Below are 12,209 nucleotides of genomic sequence, written 5' to 3'. Positions count from 1 at the left end.
CACCCAGACTGAAGAGGTCAGTGTTGAGTATCGGTATATAGCAGGGCCAATGGTCTCGTGATCTGATGACTAACAGGGCTAGCGCCTTGGCAGTCGGATAAGATAACATGCAGCCGGCGCCCCCAGCTCTAGTTCAACCAATCAACTAATCACCCACTTACTGCTTTCCCTCACGTGACTCAGATTTCAACAAAAGGGACGGAGTTCAAATGGGTATAAATTGACAAGGTTTCTAAGCTAAAGTGAAAAGAAAGAAGAGTAAGTGATCACCCGTGGTTTGACACGTGGTTCCTGCATGTCCACCGCTTACTAACCACCCGGAAGGTTCACCTGGAAGGTAGGGTCGTGATAGTAGGGCTGTTGCGGTACGACGAGTTGCTGCTGTTGACACTGGAGTTGCTGTTACTCCTGCTACTCGGCGGCGGAGGCACAGCCGTGCTTGATCCCCTCCTCCTAGACGCCGGCAGCTTCGACATGGCGCAGTAGACCTCGGCGCAGAGAGCTGGGTTCTGAATGATCATCTCCTGGGCCCACCTCAAGCGGCGGTCGCGCTCCGCCTGCTGCGCATGTTGTGTCTCGACACCGTGCTGTTGCGAGAGGCCTTCAAGGCGTTCATCCGCAAGAGCACGCTGCTCAAGCTCCGACGTCACTTGGTGGACATACATCTGGTTGTCTGCTTTGTTACAATTGGCTGTCAGCGGATCGGAGTTGCTCTGGTGTATTGGAAGGTGAGGTGTACCACCTTGCAGAGTATCTGAACACTCGGCGCTCGTGATGTAGTTGTCCCAACGCTCCTGTGCCGACGTCCTTCTCTGGAGGTGCGGTGCTGGAGATGGATGTTGCGGCTGTGGGTTATACTGCTGGTTTGGCGAGGAATACGATTGATTCTGCGAAGGGTATTGATGATATTGCTGCGGGTATTGGGGGTATTGGTGATATTGCGAGCGTGACTGCTGATGGAACGAGCCAGAGAAGGAATGTGGGGTCATCGGATCATGTTGCCCAGGCTGCTCTGGCCAGTTGCCATACTGGGATGCATATTGTGGTGGATCCGGAGTAGCATACGGATTGTAAGACGGTTGGTGTTGGTGGTGGTACATGACGGTGATCAGGTGCCGTTGGGGCAAAGCTTTACTGAGGCAAAGATTCACGGACGGCGTAGAAGTGAAACGGTATTTCAAGGCAAAACGGCACATGAAATATGCAGCAGCGCGATGTCCGGAACACGGGCACAGTTTTATACCTTCGATGACACTAGCTCCAACAGCCATGGCGAGACCTTCTGGGCACGGTGCCCTAATCGCATGACGGAAGTCAGAATGCCATTGTGCCCTCGCGCTAGGAATGCCCCGACGCAGGCGTATCGCCGATATGGCATTTTGGATTCGTGCACATGGCATTTTGCTGAGAAAACCGAGATCCTCGTAACAATATTCGATGCACAACTTGGCGATCTTCTGGCGCTTCCGCACGGACCGGGACTTCGATTGAGGAAACTCGTCCGGCACGAATCCATGCCCGCGGGTGAGAGCGAACTCTGCTGGGTCCCTAACGGCCAAGTGCCCGCTTTTCGAGCTGAGGAGAGAGCCACACAGGCTGATGCGTCCCGGGCGTGCCGATTGGTCAATTGCAACATAGCCAAGGAACCTTCAATCCTAACTCGAGCTGCTGAGGCTAGTCTTTCAGGCCGCGACTGACTGACGTCCATCTGTTTGGACATGTCATGCCGAATACGTCATACACGGGTAATGTGTGGCCCAGGCGGTCTGTGTAACATTCGGCGGGAACCCCGCGCGTTGATGATGATACCGTCGCTCTCGCGGGGCTCACTTCCAAAATGCAGCACGGTCGTTGGCCAAGTCGCTGTATAGGAGGGCCCTGAGGAAGTGCCGCAGATCAGCTGTATACCCCTCAACACAGAATGCCGGCGGAGGCACACAATCGTTATTGGCATTGAGAGGCTCGTGTCATGGGCTACCGGAAGCAGACATGCGGACTGTAGTAACGTGGCTCAGCGGCAGGCTGTGCCGCCAGCCAGGGGTACCCGGTTCTTTCAAGCCAATTGTCGTGGGGTGACGCCTAGGTTCCTATCAGAAGGGATGGATACTGAGAACCTAATGCCCGTAGAATACGTGATGCATGTCCGCTTTTCCTCGTACGACTTTTGAGCCATCGGCGATGACCCGCGTTGTGATGAATGAGCTATGGCCACGAGTGCGGTACTTTGGAGCATGGCTTTGAGCCGATTGGATGCCGCCACCATCAAAACCCCTCATGGTTACATTCTGCCGCGGCCGTGAAGCGAGATTCAACCATGATCCCAAGCCAGCAAATGTCATGAAACAACAGGGAACTCGGGATAAGGCTGTGTTGTTAGAATTGGGCGCACAGATCGTCGACTGAAACGTCGAGCACATCGTCGATGCAGACGTGGATCGTTTTTTCAATTAGGACGTGTCCACGTATGTCGAGTCAGACCGCTTAAGGGAAGGGAAGACAATGCCGTATTGTAGGAAGAATTGCAGGATGAAGTCGGTAAAGAGTGCAATGAGGTAGCCAGGAGCAGACTGGCGCCCAAGCACGCTCATGGCGAGCTGACAACCTGACTCGCCACAGATGGGATTTTGGTCATGGGGATGCAGATTTGCCCCGGTCATCGCGAATCAATGCACGAGGGGATTGCATGGCTGACAGGGATCCAAGCGGTCTGCCGATGATCGAGCCGGCGGCGGGTGTAGCGTCCGGACACAGCTTCGGCTGGTCTTTTGCACGCTGTCGAGCACGAAGCGGCACAGCTCAAGGCCAGGCCAGGCAGCAAGGCGGAACGAAGAAGCGTCGCGGCGTTTCGAACGGCAGTCGCGGCCGGATCAGCGGGCGGTGGCAGAATCCTCGCTTAGTCATGTGCACCCCACCGACGTCAGCCTGCTTAAATTTCCTCGCGGCGATCGACTCATCCTCTCCTCCTCCAAGCGCCGCCCTCGCCAATGCTGCGTTTCTTTGCTCACAAACAGACACCGCGCCTCGCTCGGCTGTCGCTGCATGCAAATGAGAAATTCGGAGTAATCTTCAACTTCACCCGCCATCGCCTGGGTTCGTCCCGGCGCTCTGGCCGCTGCCCGTGAGGGCCTGGCGTGAACACGCCTGCTCCTGGCATCAGAAAACCCAGGGCCAGCCGGCAGCACCGCCTTCGGGTGGCGCTTGCGCAGGTCTGCACCCCTATGGGAGTCAGGGCGAAGATTGTGTGCATGCGCAAGCGTGTGACACTTCAGTGCAATACGCGGCGTACCGTATCCCGGTATCATTCGATTCCGATTACTCTGGCGAGGGCGGCTCTTCACCTTTTCTTTCGAGGTATGTGTGTCTCACCTGGACACAAAAATGTTCAAAGGATGCTACTAACGATCCAACAACCCCCACCTCTTAGGACTGCTTCGCACCCGCCGGCCCGTTGCCCCTCACCTTTCCATAATTTGACCGACATGAGAGTGAGCAGCGTCGTTTGTCAGCACGGTCCACGCTATCTCCGTATCTTTGCTCAGGTTTACAATACATGCGCAAACGCTCACGCAGAGCATTTTTGGTTCACTTGATCTTTACGTAGTACTACTTTTCCTTTGCTCTCGTTCTTGTCGATTTCTCCTCATCCACTCCGTTACGGAGCAGTGTCCGGAAGCTCGCCATCCTCTTTCTCCACAGCTTGATTCCTCGTCTCGTGCCTGTCCCACCCGGCCGTGGCAACGTCGATCTTGCGGACGTCGCTTTCCAGATCTAGTAAGCAGAGACGGCGCTATGGACGGCCTTATAATCTGACCTTATCTGGACCACGATCGGGATTTGGCTGGCAATCGCACAAATGAGGGAGCCCTTGCATGATCTGCCCCCCTGAGGTTGACCGATCTATGACTACCCACCACGATCCTTGCCTGCAGCCCGGCTCACCCCTCGAACCAATCCAACCTCATCCTGGGTGCCACGTAGGAATCCGAGATTCCCACCGACTCGCTCAAGATGCGGTTGCGGATTCTGTCGGAATCCCATTTTCCAACCGCATCGGTTTCGCCGGTTATGCATCACATCTGACACTCGCTACCCTGACAGGGCCCACTTCGGGCTGTGCTCTAGTCCCCTGTCGTCCCATGAAGGGCAACGAATGTTGCGCTGCCGTCGCTTCTGTGCTGAAATACGGAATGCGCCGAAAGTCTCTCTCATGCTGAAAGCCCCACATAGGCGGCAGGCGGATAACGAGTTCCAGTGTAGAAGAGCTGAATTCGAGACCTGCGCCGCGATCCGAAGTCCCTGCTACTTGTCACTCGTGTATGTCACATTCTCGCGAACCCTCTCATGTATATTTCACGGTTCAAGTCCTTAACTACACACGCAATACAGAAAGCTGGATTTCGGATTGCACGCATAGGGTATCTAGTATTGATGCACGGAATAGTCAAACAATGCCCAGCCCTCTCCTATTCTTTCGCCGCTCTGGACTGGATCCTTCTCGCTTTGCATGTCTCCAAGATCCTTCATTCCGACTACGTTTGTAGTCCGATCTCATATCTCGCTTTTCTAAAAGTTCTCATCCGGATCTCTTTGCTTCCATGCTCATCCCAACTTATCGTTTAATCCATCCTCATGTTGTTCCAATTTCTGTTTTTAATATGCTGCGCGCCTGGAACGTGGTCGCGTCTTCTCAATATCCGTCGAAATCCCGCCGCTGTCATGTGCATTGCCGTGTCAGGTAGCTCAGTCGTCGTAGCCCGGCCATGTTTTTTTTTTTTAATTCATCCCCAGTACATCCCCCAGATAGTACTTTAGATAGTATATCAACTACCGTGGTTTACTTGTTCTTCTTTTCTTTCTCTTTAGTGCCGACAATACCATCTCGTTTTCATCACCCAGTGTAACAGTTAGGAGCCCGGAATTGCGTTGATGCCTTCTACCATCTAAGCAATACTCCTCCCGACACTCTCAAGTGTTTTCCTATTGATCCGCGGCATACGGACAACGTTTCACAGAGTGAAAACTCTTCATCAGCACACAGTTGCGAGTCTTGCCTCGCCATACTGTTCTATCATCAACAAATCTCGAAGTATCAACTCCAGAGCATCAAACCTCGCTGACGATCATCATTAGTCACTACATATTATTCGGCCTTGTTGCTAGTTTAGTGCGTGGATCCACCCGCTCTCGCCAGTGGTTACCAAACACATTATTGCTCCGGTCGCATCAGCCCCACACGCCAATCGTCGTCCAGCACCACCCACTATGACCTCTTCCAAGCCTTTAGTCGTCCTCAGGACGTCACAGGACTGGGATAACTGGAACTTTATCGTCCTATCACGCGTGTGAGGTAGCTTAAACCAAAAGGATGGTATTGCTATCCAGAAGAAATCTAAGTACAAAGACAAAAAGAAGAGAAGGTGAAGGGGAGGTGGGCAGGTAGATATACCTGACCACCCTCGGCGCTCTATGACTAAGCCGAACGAACAACGTTGTTCCGGTTACTGCCTGACCTGCGGAGCCGCTGGGTAGCCTCCCGGCGGTTCGATCCTCTGTCAGTGCCTTGGGGGCCTGACATAGAGGACCTCATTCAGTCCGAGGAATCTTCCTCTGAAGATGAAGAGCTCTATCAAACACGTGTAAAAGAACTACAGCAGCAGGATTAACCACAACCACTACAGGACGGCCCATCCACGCCGCCTGACAAGGAGCAAGAACAGCTAGATGCCCAGCTTCTCCCTACGCCTGAGCCTTCAGCTCAAGGCCAACATTCGCCCCACGAGGCGCACTCACCCTAGGCGGCCTCCGTAGACGAAGATCACTTCGATTCTGCTCCGCAGTCACCTATCCTTTACGAATAGCAAAGCTCAGGGGGTGAAAACGACTTCACTCCCAGCAGTAAAGAAGAAAATAATAACACCACTAGCCTAGAAGATAACATCATCTTTCAAGGCACTGGAGGCCGCTGGCAACACGACTACGACACTCCACCAGATCTACGAGCCGAGGCCGGCAATAAAGCTCCTCGAGCCTCAGAAATTGCAGGAGGCATCAATCCTGCCAACATTATTGAGGGAATAAGAAGCAGACGCCGCCACGCGTATCTGGCTATACTAGAGGAACACGCGTATTGCGAACAATCACACAGAAACGCATTCGTTTCCGCAATTAGCCAAGCAAGCCCTTGGATTACCCATCCAATCGAGACTCTCGGGATGGCAAATCAGCCCTCACTTCCTCGTGTCACCCCGTCAATCATCCGTTGCTCGATTCCAGCCAATCCGTTCACTCGATGGCGATCATCGCCGCAACCGTGCGCCGTGCATCATCATCACCAGGCTTTCTCTGTTGGTGGTGAGGTCTATCCAGTCTGCTCCACGATTTGCACAAGTGTATTCTCTTAATTTGCAGGACGACATTCGTGGTGCTCGGCATTCAATAAATCCTGCTCTTGCAGCAGAATCCCGTTTACTCCTTCAAGATGTGAAGCCCTGCGTATCCCGATTTGCTACCGCTTATGAAACTCTGCAGACCCATCGGACGGGCGAAGCCGTTGCCTTAATTCTGAACCCACAGATGCGACTCATCGTGGAGTATGGCGCCGAGCAACGGTGCGAGGGCGTTCCCGGTCGGCGCCCTGCTACCTGATGAGTGGAGTGGCGGTATTCGCGACGAAATGGCAACGGAAGCGCCTCGGACCACCGTGTCTCTTCACTACGTCCTCGTTTTCCCCGAGACGACCAGAGCCCACCTCCACTCCGGGGGCCAGAGACTCTTCGCAGTCGTTTCATTCGTCATCTCCGTGATCTTCATTGTCAAACCGACGGCCGAACACACGTCCTTCCAGCTGTTCTTTCGGCGTGCGTTGCAGAGAGTGTCTGTGAAGCGTTCATTCAGGCGATCGCACAGCCCATCGACCATGTCGCGTTCGTGACAGGCGGTTGGCAGGCGTCATCTTGGCCGTTTATTGCGTCCTCCAGTGTCTTCGTGCTTGATGCGTGCAGCAGGTAGAAGGCGTGGCCGTGCAGGCGGGTCATCAGGAAGTCGACGTTTCGATCTTGAATTTCGCGTCGAGGGTCGCCTACGGTGGCGTCGCTTCGTCGGTCGCATCCATTTGTCGGTCGCGTCGCTTCGTAGTTGTAGGGGGTGTAGGGAAGCGAACCGATTCTAAGTCGGTCGTCGTAGCACCGCGCAAGTGCGTGACGTACCGAGCAGCTTGCACGGCAGGTGGGTGAATTGGACAAGCAGCAGAAAGGAAGGCACCGCCAAGCCGGTAGATAGTCGGTACATTGAGCTGGGGTCAGGACCTACCGCCAGGCTTACGCGACTTGAAATGTGGCCAATGCGCGGCAAGGACTTTTCTCAAATTGGCCGCTTTGAAGAATTTGTTGCCAAAGAGTGTCCAGATTTCAATTCGCGTAAGCTTGCCGTCTACCGTGACCCTATTGCGTCCACGCCAAAAAAAAAAAAAAAAAAGCCGAACCTGTCCTTATGTTCCCACGTTGATTGCATGGAAGCTGATGTGACCACGCCTGGGCGGGACCAAGATGTAGAGCAGACTTCCAGGGAGGCGGGCATTTCCCTTTCGGGCGTTCGTATAGATGCGGGTCCGTGCGCAAGCATCTCAGCAGGTCGAAGACAGTGATGCAATAAACATTGGACACGGCAGCCTCGTCCGGACCAGTCTGACGCTTCTCAACCGTGGTCTCTCAAAGCGACCAAGCTCCGGGGCTGTGTTGCAGCCGGGGCATTCTCCTGGCGACTACATAAGCTGCGGCTGCTTGGTCATCCCACCGGCATCCCATCGGGTGCCACCGGAAACGCTTAGTATGGTCGGTACTTATTCATTCGGCATCCCACCTGTACCTATCCTCCACACGAGCATACATCCCACTCGGATGCGATTGCTTGACTGTTGGGGCCGCTTCCGCCGGGATACGCGCCCGCACTGGCGAATCATGAGCCACGAACCGCGAGCAAAACGACGCAAGGTCGCCGCCGATGATCCGCAGGCCGTCTTCCGCTGCGAGTACCCCGGCTGCGGGTCGGCATACCGCCGCAAGGAGCACCTGAATCGGCATGCCCAACAGCACACCAAGGAGCCCAGATACTCATGCAACTACTGCGCGCGGAAGTTTTTCCGCAGGTAATCCGTCTGTCCAAACAAGGTTTCGGGCCTGGAGCTAATTCGTCTCCAGGGATATTCTGCGTCGACATCTCGAGCTCCACGACGAGGACATTGAGCTGACGAGATCGCGGACCGCCAAAGCCTGCGACGTCTGCCGCTCCCGCAAGACCCGCTGCGACGGCAACACGCCGTGCCGCACGTGCTCCGAGAAGAGCCTGGCCTGTACCTACGGCCAGGGACGGGCCAACACTGCACCTGCCCTGGTTGTTGAAGAAAGCACCCGCAGCGACAGCGCCACGCCCACGCCCACGCATCCGTACTTTGTCGAGAACTTCGACGACGGCCAGCTCACGCCACGAGCGCTGCTCCCGCAACCGCAATTCGACGATCCTACCGTGGCCGACCTGTCGTACGCCACCCAACACTTCGCTCTCGACGCCTCGATGCTCGTCCCCAACGACTTCTCGCTCGACAGCCACACCTGGGCTAATTTCCCCAATCTTGCCACCATCAGACGCCACGTCAGTGCGTACTGGCAGGTCTTCCACCCGAAGTGGCTCTTCCTCCACAAAGCGTCGTTCCGGCCCGAGCAGGAACCGCCCTTCTTGCTGCTGTCAATGGTCACGGCTAGCCTCTGGGTGGGCGGCGGTATTGCTGACGGCTGCGACGACCAGGCGGCCCGCGTTGTCGCAGTTGACCTGCACAGGCGGTTGATGGTCATGTTGTACCAGCAGCGCGTACGTCCTTTGTCTCGTCCGCTCTCCCCTCCGATGCACTGACTCGGCCATGCAGGACAAATGGGACGTCAATCCGCCGGCAGCCTGGCCGCTCGGCACCCTCCAAGGCATCCTCATCCACCTCATCCTCGCCGCCTCCTATGGCCTCCCTCTGTCCTCGCCCACCGGTTGTACCGCTGATCCCGCTCGAAACACCCAGAAGCTCCTCGCTGACCTCGTCTGCTGCTGCCGCCGCCTGAGCGCCTTCGACTACCCCACAATCATGAGGCAGTTCGGCAAGCAGGACTTGGCGCTCGTGACCTGGGTCAGGGTGGAGGAGGTGAAGAGATTGGTCGTCGTGCTGTGGAAAATCTGCGACTGGGTGGGTGATGGCGGAGAAGGAGCACTGTTGTCGTGGAGTGAGTTGAGGTTTCAGGCGCCGGAACCAGATGAGCTGTGGACCGCCGAGGGCATCAAGGAGTTTTTGGCCAGGCGTGAGAGGTGTGGGTTGAGCGGAAAGAAATGCGACGACGAGGAGAATTGGATCTGCAACGTCCTGGGAGCCGGCAATGCGGCGACACCGCGAGCCTGAGACAAACGAGAAATGAATTATGCATGACGTCAGAAGGAAGGAACGCCGTGTTATCGATAGCCATATCGCCCCTTCCTCACATCCACCTTCTTCTGCTTTGGGACTAGCGCGGTCCCGTGCACTCCGTATCCTTTATCGCAGACTCGACCCTTCAACAACTTCTGCGATCCATGCGAGCGCACGAACACGGCGGCAATCATTGCGACTCAACGCCATGGCATGCTGGTCTACACTGGGTACGGATATCACCACCTCTGAAAGACCCCGACGGTTCCACAACTTATCGCCATTCCAAGCGCGAATGCCAGAAGGGGATCGTACGCCAATTCATTCGAAATGTTCCCTCCCAAGATCTGCTATCATGCTCTGAGGGGACTGAAAAAGACGACGCTGGGATCTGGATCGCTACTGGGCCAGAGAATGCACATCCCAGCCCGACACGTAGCCAAGGCCTGAAGGATCAGTGGGCCTGGGAGAAATGGAGCCACTTGTATCTGTACTGATCCTGCCGCTTACCGAATGCATCGGTCGATGCAAGTGGCTTCACTTCTCCCAGAACTCGAGATCTTCAGGCTTTCGATAATGCAAGCAGAGGTCCTCTCCGCCCCTTGCTCTTTCTGTGGCGAATGAAGACCAAGACTTGGCTTGCATCACTTGTCTGGCCGTGGACCAAGCTACCAGCTGGGATTCCCTTGGCAACCGAACCATAGGAAGCGATGGGCCAAATTCAAGTCAGCAACCGAAAGAAAAATCCACCTCTCACTGGGGCATCCAGGATTAAGCTGGATGCCAGCCTCGTATTCTTCACGCTCGATCAGTCCTTTCGAGAAGAGACATTATGTTGCACTGGGTGATGAAAACGAGGTAGTATTGTCGGCACTGGATGAGTGGCATGAGGACTGAGTGGGCTTGGCTGGTTGATTTTACCTCGTCTATATACTACCTACGTAGTTTGCCTCCCGTAGGGCTTATAGAGGGGTGGAGTGCCCACCTTTTCGCCGGACAAATAAGATCCTCCGCTTCCTTCCTAATGTCAGGCCCCCAAGGCACTGACAGAGGATCGGACCGCCGGGTGGCTACCCAGCGGCTCCGCAGGTCAGGCAGGAACCGGAACAACGTTGTTCCTTCAGCTTAGTCATAGCGCGCCGAGGGTGGTCGGTATATCTACTCGACCACCTCTCCTTCACCGTCTCTTCTCTTTCTCTTTGTACTTAGATTTCTTCTTAATAGCAATACCATCCTTTGGTTTGAGCTTCCTCACAGTGTTCCCAGCTGTCTTTTCTCGTGAGCCTTCATTGTGTTCCGAAGGTCTCTGGAATGGCGGGATTAATGCGTGATCGCAAAAGAAGGCGATAGTATTATCAGGTTGAGTGAGGCGCTGTTACCTATACTCTGCAATCTGTTAGTAGCAGATTCCATAAGTCTCGGGCTCCTCCTACCAGCGACTATGTTTCAGTCAAGACGAGTTTGCGATGCAAACAGTGGTGGTTAGGCGAGCGGGGCCAAGACTGAGAGAGCCGAGGAGCACTGAGTAGTGCCGTAGGGAGTGCGTGGGATGATAAGTATTGTGCTAATGCCGCTGCTATCACATTCTAAACGAGCGACCAGCAGCCTGCGACGATCAGCGGTCGCTCCAGCTGGATGATCACACAGGGCTTCCGACGATATACAGCCACGCACGGTCCAGGACAGCCCGCGTCGGTTATTGTTGCACGCAGGCTTCTGAATAACAGCCCCAGATTTCTTGGCGTTGTTTCAGTTGCCGTGATCAAACAGCGGGCTTTTAGTACAGAGGCCCAATTCTATATTCTTCCGACCGCGTGGAAGCTAAGAAATGGCTGATACGACCTGGATCTGCATATAAAACAAGGAATTCTTGTCGAAATTTGCCGGGGCCTTTCTAGATCCCTATCGCCGTGCCCTAGCGGCTCTTCTGGCCCCCATTCTTTCTCTGCTGTGCCGCAATGCTGCCTTCGGGATCTTGGCGATCCCCCACCTCACTTCGTCTTGCCCCTTCCTGCCCTTCCCTTCCCATGCTGCGTTGCCTAGCTATATTCAACTTCCTCAATATACAATGAGTCTCAACGCATCAGAAGGTCATAGGCATTAGTTCTTAAAACTATTTAGATAGCTACAAAACCAGACTAGATACTTGAATATAAGAGAGAGCCTTGGGCAAATACTTAACATTGCATTAGACAAACATATAGACAAATGACTGTAAGAAAGAGAAAATAAAAACTGTATCGAGACTGCATTTCCAAAAGAGAAAAACAAAGGGGGGGGGGGGAATAGCTAAATCGAGGGGAAAAAGAAAGAGTAAACAAGAAAAGTAGTTATGACTTGGTGGCTTTCGCAGAGCAGTTACAATTTATAAACCCACAAGTCTTCTCTCTACAATAAATAGAGAGTTCACAGCCCCATGCTTCGCACTCGCCCTAGGAGCTCTGGACGTCTACGAAGGATGTTTTGTAGCGTTTGGAACTCGGCATCAGCAGATGGAGTCTGCTCCAAGTCAGAGGGGCGCTCAGGTGCTGGAGTGTGTTCTGGCGTGAGAATGCCCCTCCTCGATATAGCAATGCGGTTTACGATGCCGCTTCTCTCTCGCCGCGTCTGGGCTAGATTTTGGACTTGCTGCTGGTCTCGCTGGTGAGTATACTGCTGCTGAGCCTGTCGATGGGTAGGGCGTCGGGGAATTTGAGCTTCAGGTTCCGACGGAAATAGTACGGTCTGGTTCCTCGTGCTCCGCCGAGCGCCGTTGGTCTGCCTCGGACCA

General features: G+C 54.5%; 2 protein-coding genes across 2 annotated transcripts; one reads left to right on the top strand and one right to left on the bottom strand.

The window, feature by feature from the left end:
- Positions 1-326: 326 nt before the first annotated feature.
- Positions 327-1,100, bottom strand: LTHEOB_10073 (uncharacterized protein; the record flags this gene model as incomplete). Its single annotated transcript, XM_035506678.1, has 1 exon — positions 327-1,100. The coding sequence occupies one exon, from the start codon at positions 1,098-1,100 to the stop codon at positions 327-329; it is 774 nt and encodes a 257-aa protein (XP_035368111.1).
- A 6,855-nt stretch (positions 1,101-7,955) lies between these two features.
- LTHEOB_10072 (Thioesterase superfamily) lies at positions 7,956-9,433 on the top strand (the record flags this gene model as incomplete). Its single annotated transcript, XM_035506677.1, has 3 exons — positions 7,956-8,143; positions 8,196-8,862; positions 8,918-9,433. 3 exons carry the CDS (start codon positions 7,956-7,958, stop codon positions 9,431-9,433), a joined length of 1,371 nt encoding a protein of 456 aa, XP_035368110.1.
- Between the last annotated feature and the right edge of the window lie 2,776 nt (positions 9,434-12,209).

This window comes from Lasiodiplodia theobromae (assembly GCF_012971845.1).
Source record: "Lasiodiplodia theobromae strain AM2As chromosome Unknown scaffold_36, whole genome shotgun sequence".
NCBI classification, from domain to species: domain Eukaryota; kingdom Fungi; phylum Ascomycota; class Dothideomycetes; order Botryosphaeriales; family Botryosphaeriaceae; genus Lasiodiplodia; species Lasiodiplodia theobromae.
The sequence above is the reverse complement of the archived record's forward strand: the minus strand, read 5'-3'. Positions and strand labels throughout refer to the sequence as shown.